The following is a 14,269-nucleotide window of genomic DNA, read 5'->3' on the forward strand; positions in this document are numbered from 1 at the left end:
GAGAAGGATGATATTGCTCAGAGCAGGGCAGCCAAACAGGTGATGCTCGTCATGGGAGGTCGGCTTCATGTTTTTTTTTTTTTTTCCGATCTATCGTGTGTCGCCTCCTTTCACTGACCAAAACCAAGCCAAGTGAATCCCCGCCAATTACTGCTTCATCTTGAATGAGTATTGTTAGACATAATAATTAGGAAGCCTCGCCCAGTGTGCCAGGCAGTGATTGCTGCGCCCAGTGAACTCTGGATTGTTCTGAAACTGCAAACAACAGTGCTAGTTTTATTGTTTTTGGTTTGATTTAATTTCTTTCTCAAAATAGTGATAATAGCTGCTTTTTGCATGTCTTAGTGCTGTGTGTCAAGACACAGGGTCTTTTGTAGAGTAAAAAAACTATTATAACAAAATTAGAATAAATGCTTCCCATTTCTGTAACATTAAAATCAACCCAGATGCAATCATCTCTCCTTTGCCCCCACAGAATGAACCAGGCTCGCACTACTGGCTTCGAGGAGGATGTGGGCACTAGAACAACTCATCATGTCATGTATCCTGAAAGCGCCATAGACCTGGACAACAGCATCAGCCTGGTGCTGATCCCTTTCAAGACGCTGGATCTTCAGTGGATCATCAGTGCCCTCACCACGGGCACCATTGAACAGTAAGTGAACTGATGAAAGGTTAGAACTCATTAAAATGGCATTTTAGTGTCTTTGAGCTCTGGCATTATTGTTCAACTCTTTGGTTTCCAGGTATTTGCAGCTAACTTGAGCTGAGGATCGTGGAATAGACAAAATAGAAAGAAGGTTTATATTATGAGCTTTCTGTCAATCATGATGACTACTGTGTAATGTGTAGAGATCTTGAGCTTTTTTTCTTAAGCTTTATGTATCATGTTGGCATCCTACCAAGTTAAAAGCTAATTCTGCATTCAGAGTTTACAGAGGCTGTAATTATTAATCTTTCAGCATTATTATGGAAAACTAGAAAATATTAATTAGCGTTTATCGTTTGCAGACATGCTTCATTAATCACCATATTTGTCAAAGACATCAAAACCCTACAGTATTTAATAGGCCAGACATGTAGAAGTTGCCTCAAGATTCATGACGCATTGTCATAACAATCACATTGACTCTGTCTGTCGTATGCAATGATAATCACTCAGGTTCCTTCATTCACTGTGACCTTAACATTAGCTCGATTAGCGTAATCATTAGCCTGACTACTCTCAGGAAAAAATGAAGCCTCTGCTAATTAATGTGGCTGCCAACATGTTGGACGGCAGAAGGACGAGTGAAGCCAAACAAACGCTTTAAATGTAAATGCAGCTCTGCCAAAGCAATCGTCGTGCATCATTAAAGTACTGCTGAACCAGCCCAGCACATAGGTCTGGGCTCAGTGGTGTTTTTTTACTGTGTTTCTAATTAATTTACATCAGTAACCGTCTATGAATTAAAACACTTCTCATACATACGGCTACGGCTTGGACTAGTAAAATTTAAAAACAGAACTTATGTAAAATATATATATAATACATTAATGAGATGTGTTGCTGCAGAGTCAACAGCCTTGATAAACTTTCCTTTAAAGAGCTGGTGTTGTGCAGTGAAAACTAATTTTAGGGGGTGGTTCATTAAAGCAATAAAACTCCTGCCTTGGATGCGAGCGGGTCTGAATCTGTGCCACTGGTGATGTCACGCTCAGACACAAATGGACAATGGTTTTACTGTCATCAGCTTTAGACTGCATCTCCTGTGGCAGCCAGTAACTATACCCTATCAGTGATTGAGTGAAAGTGAACAACTACAGCCAATCAGAGTAGTGGCTATGAATTAATAGTATTAAAACAGCTGCTGCAGGAAAGAAGAGAATCTTGGATGTTTAAAATAGATTTAGAGGCATCTACGCATTTTTGGTCAATACAGTGTCAGAGAGTATAATACTGTAAAAGTGATGACTATTGTTTCAACTCAGTCAACAGTGGTGTGTCGTACGGTTTAAAATGATGTAAAGGTTGTGCTTCTAACATCTGGCTTCTCTGGCTGCTGAGTCCAGACTCTCTTTAGATGTAAACTCGACGGCCACCTCACGGGAGCCGCACAAACTGCCTCCTCCCCTTCACACGTCTTATCTTTGCACTGTTTGTCTTCGCCAGGCAGGAATGACAAACAGCTCCGCGCTCCGTGCCCTTGTGTGATGAATGATGCAAATAGCGAAAAACAGAAAAAATTGACCATGAGCATATGTCACTGTGATTACTTAGAGAAACAGGCTAAGATGTTTAATCAGCTTTCCTCAGACTGCTGTGACATTCCTGATGCAGACTCCAGACTGAAGCCTCTGATGTGTTTCTGTCTTACAGCACGTATGTACCTGTCATTCCCAGGATAAAGGCCAACAAAGACAAGGTGAGTTATACCAATAGTTATAATAGTTATCCTATTACTTTATTTGAATGTTCATGAACATCGGTTTATTATTATACTAACAATGAACAGGTCACATGACCTACAGTAAACAATCTAATTTTTTAAGGTCTAGTATTACAAATACATATACTATAACATTGTACTTATGGTAATTACTTATTAGTTTAAGTAGCACAAGAACCTGAGTAATTCTCCAACTTAACTCACTTTGACAAGTGGTACGTAGCTGCAGTCAGAAAAGCACCAAAGCACTATTCCAGTACGTTTTACTAACACATACACTTCATCCACAAAATGACAGTTCTTAATGTGAGATGTCTCTGCCGCGATACAAGAATAAATGAAATGTCAATCACCCTCTACTCGCAGATGAAATATACAGTGAAACAATAGCAGTTTGGTAAAGACTGATGTTGGAAGATAAATGTGCACTCCATTGTAGTCTGTAGCTGTGATACAGATGTTATTTAATACAAACACATAACTCATCTAGGCATGAGCTGGAGGGAATGTGGGAAAGCGAATGTTCAAAGCCGTCGGATCAGACTTTGAACAGTGACCTGATATATGTGTCATACGGGAGGAAATCTGTTTATAGGTCATTAGTCCAAACAAACCTGCATGCTACATTTAAAAAAAAATTCTTATACTTCCACTGCAGGTGTTGATTTACAGTCCAACGTTCTTCAAATACGTCTACGAGTCCTGGCTCGAGGGTCATGGGCGCTATCCCTCCACCGGATTTCTCAGCCTGCTGCTCGCCCTCCACATCTGTGACCAGGTGAGGCAAAGCGCTGCATGTGTATGAAATTTAAAAAACCCTCAGTCGAGTGTTTTGTATCTGATGTGTGACTATACCGTGCTCCCGTTCCTTTTCACGCTCCAGGTCAGTGTGTTTGGATTTGGCGCAGACCAGTATGGAAACTGGCACCACTACTGGGAGGAGGACAACCATTTGGCTGGAGCTTTTAGGCACACGGGAGTCCATGACGGAGATTACGAATATAACGTCACCCTGCTGTTGGCAGACAAGCACAAAATCCAAATGTTTAAAGGCAGATGATAGCGGGCCCATATGCGCAGTGGGACAACCACCAAATGGACCTCATTAGTTTTGTAATGTTTTTTTTTGCCTGGATCCGTGTAATGAACATCTTTGTCATTGTTTTCCTCTTGCGCTGTTACCTTTTATGTTCCTTAACCTCAGATTTAAAAAATGTTACTTGTACCTACAGTTGACAGATCATCAGACCAAACTGCCACACGTTCCACACTTAGTATTATACAGTATTACACCATATGTGTTGTGACTACAGGTTTTTTACACTGAGTGCAGCCAAAGTGCCATAATAATGCATAATCACAGCGCTGAGAGGAGTGAATGGAAAGTTGTTGTTGTCAATTCTATTTAAAGATCCGCCTGCTGTCAGAACTGGCAGGCAGCAAATTTGATGAGCCTCGAAACAGAAAAGACTTGACCATTCAGTAAATATATATTCGAATGGCCTCACATATGCCAGTGATGAGTAGTGACAGGTGTGTGAGAGAATCAGGAAACAACTAAACGCAACTAACCAGCAGAGCTGCTTTGTTTCCGCCTGCGTGGCTGCGTGGCTGCAGCTGTGAAATGTGGTGCGACAGGCCCAGGACACTTGAAATCAGGCTCAAAACAAGCCTAAAGAGAATCTGGAGTATTTTACTGTAATGTCACATACGGAGATTACCCAGAGGGCTCTGTAACACAGAGAGCACGAGTTCAAGTGACTCCAAGCCGCACAGAGCCCTGCTTCCAAACACAATGACCACGTGCAGTAAAATAAATTCTCCTAAACGTGTCACATGAATATTTTAATTTGTTTATTCAGTTTATTTCTGAAGATTGGCATTTCTTAGGTAAAAACCTTGGCAAGCAACCAAATGCCTGCAAATCTAATCACCCCTGCTTGGACTTAATGAACAGTCATTAGCATGTTAGCAAACAACTTTCACCAAAATACCATTGTCGTTGTGAACGTTATAGCATGACGACGGCTTCGTGCATTGCTGTACAGCCTCACAGACCCTTTAGTACAGTAGCTCCAATATAGTGTAAACTCTCTGGCAGCACTGTGTGTTGCAGCAGCTCAGAACAATGCACGAAAGAAGGATGCAAACTCTCCGTCCAATTCCAGGGTTCATTATTTTCATTCACGTCCCTTGAAGTAGGCAGTTTGTTAAAGTGGGCGGTCAGTGATTAGAAGCAGCCCGGTCGTGAAGGAATCAATCAAACCTTCATCGCTCAGTGCGGCCAGGCGCTTTACAAGAGACACTGGAGGGGATCAGAAGCCGAAGTGTTTGTTCAGTCGAGTCGCTGATCATGGACTATGACACAGCCTTTACTGTGGTGCCTTACAATTAATCAGTGACGTCATCTACAGATGTGATGTACATTTGTGACATGAAAAGTCAGTGTTAAGTGCCTTTAATTGTACCTTTTATAACATTATGTTTTTGTGTAAACTATCAATTTGAATGAACCATATGCATCGTATCATATAATAAGCCATTTTACATACTTTTACACAGCTTGGGGAGCTTTTACACAGACAATATGTTTTGCGAGACCTATTAACTTGCTGAACTTACTGTATAAGTGTAGATATATATGACTATGTAATACTTCAGTAAACATGTCTTCTTCGGTATTTGGCTTCTATTAGGATATGATTTGCTCCATGTGCCTTAAAGACAAACAGTACACAGCATTTGGTTGTCAGCCACCTTGTACATAGAGTATTTTGTGTTGCCACGGTGATGTACAACTGTTTTGCAGGGGACACTGTCACCTAGTGGACAACACCATTAATCAGCATTATCATTTTAGACCTTTATGATGATTTTTAATAGTAAGACATAACATTTGTCATGCAAGTCTATTTTTTGTTGCTGTTTTTACACCTGAAGTCCTGTTTTAATAATAAAGTAATTAAATGAACCCTTACACAGTATCTTCATGAAAATAACATTTTTATATTAGCAGTGTTTGTTTGGTCTAAAGCAGCTTCGGGTCACTGACTTACGTGGGAGATATGAATAATGAAAACCTGAATTATTCACATATTCAGTAATCTGTTAACTCCCAACATGTTGCAAAACACGAGCAGAGCTTTTGTGAAGCATTACAAAAAGCATGTGAAAACGAAGGAGGTTAATAAATCATAAATATTTAATTTGTTATTTTATGATATTTCTTTGGACATTTTTATTAGTTAAAATAGCTAAATATTGATATGATTGCAAATATAAGTCAGTCCTTGTTTTGTCCACACATGGCCTTTTTACCTTCCTGCTTCTGTTTTTTAATGCTTTCAGTTAGCAAAGATTCCTCGTGAATTCATCTCATTCCTATCGGTATAAAAGGTCCATGCTCAACTTTAATTAGTGAGGGGGCGTTCGTTTGAGTTCTCTTCTCTGTGTAGCTGTCAGTAATGTGTTTTTTTTCCCACTATTTCTACGCTGAATAGACTGAAAATGTGTCAATGTCTGAATGTTCCCAAGGTTTTAGTCCATTCTGTATCGTAAAAGGAAGCAGTTCTCTGCTTTCATGCCAGTTTTCTGCTGTAATAATCACCACAATTACAGCATCACGTGATGGGATACTATTAGGGGATGATACACATAACGAAAGATAACTGTGTTTGCAATGAGCTGATTTCATTTATTATTTTATTTTATTTATTTCAAAAAAATAAACTAAACTACAGCTGTTATCGTCAGATGTATTGTTCCTGAATGGTGTGACACAATTGCAATCAGTACATCTAGACCCAGCGCTGCATGCACAGGATGGAGTTTATACTTTGCAGTGCAGTCAGAAGCGTTTGAGTCGCTTATAATAGACACAGGGCCAAGGTAAAAACAGGGAATTAGTCTGAAGTTCCTACAAATCATTTAATAATTACACAGTAGATGGGGGTTTATTTGTCTTGAAAGTGTGTTTCAGCCATTAGGCACATACTGTACCACATCTAAATGACTTACATAAAATCATCAATTTGCATGTTAGTGAATAGTGTTAGCACTCATAAAGTACATTTGTAAGTCATTTGGAAGTACATGGAAGTAAAATCTAAAATGTCCAATAGCAAAACGTATTTAGATTTTTAGGGGTTATAGAATTTATGGAAGTGCTAGAAAGCTGCATCTAGTTCTGCCTATAACTATAACTCAGCTATTAGACAGCACAGACTCTACTCATATATTACAGACCTTCAAACCATGTGGGCCAGAAACCTGTAGACCATGTTCAATCACACGGTTAATAGACTCCAAAATATGAATTTATAGAACTTGGGTGGAGGCAAAGTATTAAAGTCATGAATTTTTCTCATATTTTGGGACATGATGGCCTGTTTCAATGGCATAATTCATTCTGTGTGGAGTTTGCATGTTCTTCCTGTGTCTGCGTGGGTTCTCTCCGGCTTCCCTCCATGTCCAAAGACATGTGATTAGGTTAATTGGCTACTCTCCCTCCCCGTAGGTGTGAGTGTGTGCGTGAATGGTTGTTTGTCTCTCTGTGTGGCCCTGTAATAGACTGTCCGCAAGCTGGAATAGGCATCTTTTTGTAGGAGTAATACCATGAGAGTACACTGGTTTAACTGGTTTGACCTTTTAGACAACGCAAAGGGTAACTGAAGTAACAGGGCTCTAATGTATGAGTGGCGGTAATGAGGATTCTTCAGTGTTGTTCATGTTTGCAGAAGGGCATTTATGTGACAGAATGTGAAAGTGTGGATATGTTCAACCACCACTGCAAAATGTCGTGAAGATAATGACGTCGGGCAGAGCAGCCACGAACCTGTAACTGTGGCAGGAACCATGTTGGTGTCTCAGGAATGCCAACATTTTCAGAGGCCGAGGAGAGTGCGGCTTGTAAAGTCCTACTCCTACACAGAAACCTTAAAATCGAATCCCACAATAGATTTTTTTTTTGTGCTTTAATCATAGATGTGTTGGTTGGAGGGAAAACAGCTAAGAGGTCGGACATTATAATGATTTGTTGGAGTGGCTGAAAGGTTTTTTGGTTCAAAGCAGTTTCTGCTGGAAGAATTACATGAATGTATGATGGGAGAGCAGCACATGAATAACGATTACAAGATTAGCATCTTGTGTGTTAGCTTTTAATTATTCAGTGTAATGATAGAAGTTTCATTTTAACCACAAACAGTGGTAACAATTATAAAAGCAGAAGAAGAAGAAACGACATTCATAATAGGTAGTTTTTAGTGGCAAGCGAGCGGAGCTCTTTGGCCTCAGCTTCCTTAGAAGAGCTGGCTCCTCCAGCTGCTCATTTAGTATCGATATTTTTTTATTGGTTTTACTAGTTCCTCCAGCTTCATTTAAACACATCTCCGCAGTCTTTATCGCCGTGTTCCTGGCCCGTACCACCACACCGCGTGTATTCCGAACGGACTTCACATATTGGCATCGTCTTGGTCTGTTCTTGCATGTGATTGGCTGCACGGCATGCCGATCAAACGACAGTCCCGCCTCTGACGTTACGGTTCTTCCCGACAGTAGTCGACTCTTCCCGAACGTTCCGAAGAACCGACTCTTAGAGTCGCCTCGCTGGCGAGCGTCACGTCAGTACGAGGAAGTCCGTTGCTCAGCAGTTGTACGGACGGAGCTTATGAACAGATGATGTTGATGATGTTTATCCCGTAGCGCAGGTACGTAGTGATCTGAAAACACCGGGGGAAGTGTATTCTGATGGAAACAAAGCTCGCTGCGACACATTAGAGCCTCACCGCGTCAATACGGCGACTGTAGCAGTTACTTTCACTTTCTAGTCAGGTGTAGGCCACAGTCCCGTCACCACAGACCAGGGCAGAACTCAATTCAAATGAGTTGTGCATGCACATATTATGTCCCCAAATATAAATATTAACGATCGCATTTACTGTAATAAACATTAATTGGCTTTAGAGTGAGTTACATGTAAGTAGTTTTCGGTTGGTAGAACTAAACTCTGTAAAGAAAGTTCTTCCATGGCTGCGTTTGACGTTTGTCAACTCAGACAGACTTAAAGCAAAATGTGTTTAGTCTTAACTTTACCTAGTAACTAAGTTGAGGAAAACAAATAAAAGACTCAGATGAGCTGGATTTTAGATTATGAGTTATGGGGGAGTGATTCAGATTGGTCATTCTCAACCCTGATCAGAACTAAGATACTCCTGCAAATGGAGAAATCACCCATCGCCCTTTTTGTCTGAGCGACAGTGTGAACAGCTGGAAAACCTCACAATGAGACAAAGCCATGTCTGCTCCACATCAGCTACAGTATGATGTCTGTGTGTTGGTCAGGATGCCAGTTGGAAGCCCGGAGGAGAGGACGGTGGAGGTGCTGGCGCCGCCTGAAGCATTGGACGAGGAGCTGCTGTGTCTGTATTTTGAGAATCGGCGCTCTGGAGGAGGCCCTCTCGTCTCTGTGGAGACGAGGGGCGACCGGGCTGTGCTGGTGTTTGAAGATGCTGCAGGCAAGTGGAAACATATATTGTTGTATGCAAATATATATAAATATATATATATATATATATATATATATATATATATATATATATATATATATATATATATATATATATATATATATATATATATATATATATATATATATATATTGTCAACTTTTAATTTTTCGATTTGATAACCAAGTCTAAACATCTTTTTGACAGTTGCATCACAGGTGCTTAAAAAGCATCACGTGCTTCATAATGTGGAGCTGACTGTGAGAAAGGCTGCCCCAGTGGACCAGTGCCGATTACTGCTGCGGGGAATCAAACCCACCACCATGGTGAATTTGATCGAGCTTTATGTGGAGAATATGATGGGGTTGGATGTTGGAGACTACACCCTGTGTCCTTCACCGGGAGGGGATTTAATTCTCATTCACCTCAGCGAGCCGTTCTCAAAAGGTCTTTCTAAATGTTCTGGTCTTTCTTCTTAAAAAAGACATTTTGAAGTTCTAAATTTCCTCTACTATCATTCCTTGAACTGTTTTCTACAGATTTCCAAAACCTCAGTGCCAAGATCTCCAACAAGATGCTTGATAAAGCCAGTGTAACACTGGAACAGGTCAAACGAACGGATTCCGTCTTAGTGGAGAACCTGCAGCCTGGCATCTCCCTGGATGCACTCACTTTGTACTTTGAGAGCGGCAAAGGTGGGAGTCAGACGGTGAGGGAGGTCACGATGTTATCAGAGGATACCGCAAAGGTTTCCTTCGTCAACTATGAATGTAAGTTTTGTTACCGTTCAACCTTTAAAACTCGTTTAAGGGTTCTTTTGTTACAACAGTTTTCTGAATAATGCCTTTTTATTCTAACAGCAGTCGACAGAGTCCTGAACCTCGATCACAATCTGAACAGTGCTGCGCTGAGCGTAAAACCCTACTTTGACTGTCTTCATTCTAAAGGAGACACAGCATCACAGAGCACTATGACTAAAAGCCAGGACATGGCTGAGACCAGCACAGAGGACGTGAGTGATAATCAGATGCAGATCAGTCCTCCCGCTGCAGCTGCAGCTGACGCCGGCAGCCCGTCTTCCTCCCCGACAGCCCCAGAGCCTGCTGCTGCCTCCGAGGTGGTTCAGGGGGCAGAGGTGGACCTTATGGAGCATCAAACACTGGACGCAGTTGCACCGTCGAGCCACGTTGTCGCTGGTGACCCAGTAAAACTAGCTTTGCTTAAACTGAGCCCCCTCACGGAGAACATTAAAAAGACTCACCCGAATGTCGCCGTTCAAATCAAAGATGACGGCGTGCACATTGAAGGCACTGACACACAAGAGCTGGAGCACATGAAACGCAGCGTCTCGGACTTTAATGGCAACATGGCTGAGGCTCGTTTCACCCTCGAGCCAGAGACGGCTCAGTTTCTTGCGAGAAAAGATGTGAAGGAGCGTCTACTGCAGGAAATGAATCAATCCGGGTCACCCACCATGTATTCTGTATCAGACTCTGAAGTTGTGGTAACATCGCTCTCTCAGAATTCCACCACCCAGGCGTGTAGCTTTTTAAAGTCCAGCGTGTGTCTCATCAGCATGCCAGTGGATGAAGACCACGGGGGCATATTACATTGCAGAGAGTGGTCTGAGTTCCTGCAGGCTCTGGGCTTCGCCTCTGTAAAGGTGTCGGAGCGAGGGGGGAATATTGATTTGGTGACTCTGAAAGGGATGGAGCGTGACAAGCAGACCGCAATCCAGGAGTTTCTCGCTATGCCCATTGAAAGAGACACCGTCATCTCCATGGAGCCAGGCATGCTGAAGTACATCCAAGTCCATTGTCATCAACTGCTGGCTGACATGGACCAAGTGTCTATTTTTCCACTTGAAGCAGACGATGTTTGTGGGTTAAAGGTCTGCTATACGTTAATATTACATACTGTATTTTACTAAGCACTGGCAGAAATGTTATTTTGTACATGATTAGTATTAGTAGAAATTTTCATCACACTGTACATGTACCCGACAGATCCACGGCAACGCAGTAGCGTGTCAAATAGCCGAGGAGGTGCTGCAAGGTGTGGTCTCGTCCATCTGCACCAGAACAATCACGGTCAACGCTCCGGGAGTGGCCCGCTTCCTCGAAGAGCAGGAGTGCAGGAGCATCCTGAACGAGATGGAGTCGAAGTTTCAGGTCACCATCGGCACAAAGCACACGCCGTGGCGACCCCTGCCCCACAAGGTGACCTAGCCATGACCAAAGCAGACCTGATTGTCATGTTGTATCTGTCATAACTGCCTGCAGGCTATAATGTGTATAACCTGTAGCTGAGTTGGCTGAGTTGTTGTGAACACAAGGCCATCAGTCACTGTTGATGCATTTATTTGTGTGCTGTTTTGCTAATTGTCAGTCTTAAACATACAAACCCAAATGTTTGGCCCCTTTAAAACAGTAAATGTGTCACACTCATTTTAATTGTAGAATAATCTGTTTACTTCCTTTTTTATCCAGGACATTTTTGAAACTGCATTGGAGCTGATGTCCCAGAAAAACTTCCAGACAGCATCTATGGATGACTCAAACGTTTTTAACGGAAGCCAGAACAAAAGTAAATTTCATCTACTTGATAATAGTTTATATTTGTCTGTTGGTTTTAACAACATTGACAGCACATGTATGTACTTCTTTGTAGAACTATTAGATGAGGCGAAGAAAATCGTCTCAGCTATTGACCAAGGGCTCGGTGTGGGGACCGCCAGTTCAGACCAGCTAGACATAGAAGATGTGGACCTTTACACAGCAGAGGAACCAGCCAGCCTAATGGATGAGGACGTGTTAGTGGGCGAATCCCAGCTTTGTGCTGAAGGTTCCGCTATGGGTGGAACCCAAGGCCTTTCTAGCACTCTGGAGGAAGAGGCCCAACTGTCGTTAGCCATTCAGTACTCGATGGAGTCCAGTTGTTTGTACCAGGAGGAGGAACAGCTGCAAAAAGCTTTGGAGCTGTCCAAGAAGATGGTACAAGGAAGCAGCAGGGTCCCCAAGCAAGCAAATCGCTTAGAAGTGTCCTTACAGGATGCCATCATGGCAGCCAACACCATCCAGTTAGTTGTGTTTGCAGGCTACAGCTGTGATCTCATTAGGGTGGATATAGCCTTTGGGAAGAAGGTCTCTCAAAGGCAGGTTGAGGAGAAACTTGAGCACAGCAGTGTAAAGAACATGTCAGAGTACCACAAGAAGTGTCTGGAGATGATAAAGAGGAAGCATGCGGTCGATATTCAAGTCCAAGGCACCATCATCACGGTGTCTGGCTTCAAGGACTTTGTGACTGGAGGGATGTCGGATGTGAAACACCTTCTGGACAAAATGAGCCACTCAGTGTCTGACAGGGACATTCTGAGGACAGTCAGGTGGGTGCGACACGATCCGGCCTCCTCGGACACCGCTCCGTACGCGGCCGACGTCACGGTGTTCATCGAGAACGCCTGGAGGATGAAGCTCAGCAAGGTGGACATCCTGCTGGACAACCAGCCCCACAGCATCAACTTTGAGCAGATGCAGGAGTACAACGTAGCTTCTGGGAAGTCTGTGACGATCTCCAGGAAGCTGCTCCAATTTGAGGATTTGGATGAGGACATACCAGGTAAAGAATACTTTAGTAATAAGTAGTCTTAACATGGGACTGAATTCAGCTTTGCACCTTGACGTATAGTATAGTATAGTATAGTATAGTATAGTATAGTATAGTATAGTATAGTATAGTAGCAAACACAGTATATAAATTAGTCCCAAAACTATATATAATATGCTCCTTAACTGTAAAAGAGGTGTCAGATCTTCCTGTAACACAGTCTGAAGTTAACTCGCCCATTGGTCTTTACATTAAGCTAGATTTGCTTCTCCATATATGAATCCATCAACTAGTATTTCTGCTGATCAATCGAACCCTAAAGTGAAATACCAAACTGAAACCCTTTTGTTAACAGAAGAGGAAGTCTCTCTGCTTTCAAACTTGCCCGACGCTGCCAAAGTTGATGAGGAATCTGACGAGTTTCAGAATGTGGTGAAGAATTTTTACGAGACCATCCAGGAATACCACAGCAAGATTCGAATCATCCAGGTGAAACAAAAAAAAATAACCTTCATTGTGTGTTTTTGACTAAAGTATTTTGTGGCTCTCTAATAACCTGACGGTTTTCTCTAGGTGGAGAAGCTCATGAACCGACTGCTGTACAATCAGTACAAACTGAAGAAGGCCAGCGTACTGCAGCGGGCCACGTACCCGCAGATCGAACGGACCCTCTACCACGGCACAAGCGAGACGAGCGTGAAAGAAATATGCATTCATGGATTCAACAGGAGCTTCTGCGGGAAGAACGGTGCGTTGTCGCTGCCACTCGTTTGCTTCTCTGACCCTGTATCGTCTGACATATGACATCATGGTTTCTCCTTACAGCCACTGTCTACGGTCAGGGGGTGTATTTTGCTGTCAACTCCGCGTTGTCTGTCCAGGATCAGTATTCACCCCCGAATGCCGACGGGCACAAGTTCATTTTCGTGTCCAAGGTCCTGACGGGAGACTTCACTAAAGGCTGCCACTCCATGAAAGCGGCCCCGCTGAAGGAGACTGGAGACGTCCCCCTCAGATATGACAGCGTGACGGACAACATCACCAAACCTGCCATGTTTGTCATCTTCAACGACACACAAGCTTTTCCAGAATATCTCATTACATGCCAGAGAATCCACCGCTGAGGAAACTAATTAGTTTAAGGTATGCATTTGTTTCAAGCAAGGTGCATATAATTTATAAGAGGTTATTGTACCATATTTTGTACTATATTGTACAGTTTCTTTTATTTAACAAGACGGGACTGTTGAACTAGTTGGTCTTAATTTTAAGCAAAGCTTCTCAATGATCATTTGGAAAGTTGAACATCATCCCAAAAGATGGAAGATTAGACTTGTGCTTTTACAATGGATGGTTTCTTCCAAAGCTATTGCTATTGGCCGCAGAACATCTAGATGCCTTACATGTTTAATGCAAATCAGTGTTGGTTCCCCGGTTTATTGTATGATTTGTGGATTGAATGACAATGTGTTATCCATGAGTGTTTTCCAGAACATAATGTCATGGTTCTGAAGGTTTACTTGCCCATATGTTTATTATTAGCATAATGTCTGTATTTTTTTATATATATAAATCAGCCTTCTTTAAATGTTGTGCTTCAAAACTATTTCGCTTACTGTGCTTATTTTCTAACTCTTAACAATGAACCGATGAAGATCTATACCTTAAGTGTAGACTGGTTTGTTTTGTACTATTTATCCCTCAAATGTTGGAAGTCTTGTAAACGTGACT

General features: G+C 42.2%; 2 protein-coding genes across 11 annotated transcripts in view; both read left to right on the top strand.

Annotated features, from left to right (window-relative positions):
- The window catches only part of LOC114865468 (CMP-N-acetylneuraminate-beta-galactosamide-alpha-2,3-sialyltransferase 1-like), a 43,315-nt gene extending 37,134 nt beyond the window's left edge, over positions 1-6,181 (top strand). For all 10 annotated transcript variants that reach the window (XM_055512824.1, XM_055512828.1, XM_029166617.3 and 7 more), the window contains 4 exons: positions 476-655; positions 2,360-2,405; positions 3,088-3,207; positions 3,313-6,181. In XM_055512824.1, coding sequence (XP_055368799.1) covers positions 476-655; positions 2,360-2,405; positions 3,088-3,207; positions 3,313-3,489 — 523 coding nt within the window. In that variant the 3' untranslated portion in view covers positions 3,490-6,181. The remainder of the gene's footprint in view (positions 1-475; positions 656-2,359; positions 2,406-3,087; positions 3,208-3,312) is intronic.
- A 1,795-nt stretch (positions 6,182-7,976) lies between these two features.
- On the top strand, positions 7,977-14,144 carry parp10 (poly(ADP-ribose) polymerase family member 10). Its single transcript, XM_029166404.3, has 11 exons — positions 7,977-8,134; positions 8,769-8,941; positions 9,140-9,379; positions 9,472-9,702; positions 9,793-10,823; positions 10,939-11,151; positions 11,422-11,518; positions 11,603-12,550; positions 12,894-13,027; positions 13,112-13,286; positions 13,364-14,144. Exons 2-11 carry the CDS (start codon positions 8,770-8,772, stop codon positions 13,660-13,662), a joined length of 3,540 nt encoding a protein of 1,179 aa, XP_029022237.1. The 5' UTR covers positions 7,977-8,134; position 8,769; the 3' UTR covers positions 13,663-14,144.
- The last annotated feature ends 125 nt before the right edge of the window (positions 14,145-14,269 follow it).

The sequence above is a fragment of the Betta splendens genome, chromosome 11 (assembly GCF_900634795.4).
Source record: "Betta splendens chromosome 11, fBetSpl5.4, whole genome shotgun sequence".
Lineage (NCBI taxonomy): Eukaryota > Metazoa > Chordata > Actinopteri > Anabantiformes > Osphronemidae > Betta > Betta splendens.

What these genes read in the sequence shown, in the direction of transcription:
- parp10 (XM_029166404.3), top strand. Translation starts at nt 8,770, where the DNA reads ATGCCAGTTGGAAGCCCGGAGGAGAGGACGGTGGAGGTGCTGGCGCCG. An exon ending in TAACGGAAGCCAGAACAAAA is followed by an intron (nt 11,519 to 11,602) that starts GTAAATTTCATC and finishes ACTTCTTTGTAG; the next exon opens with AACTATTAGATGAGGCGAAG. An exon ending in TTTGGATGAGGACATACCAG is followed by an intron (nt 12,551 to 12,893) that starts GTAAAGAATACT and finishes TTTTGTTAACAG; the next exon opens with AAGAGGAAGTCTCTCTGCTT.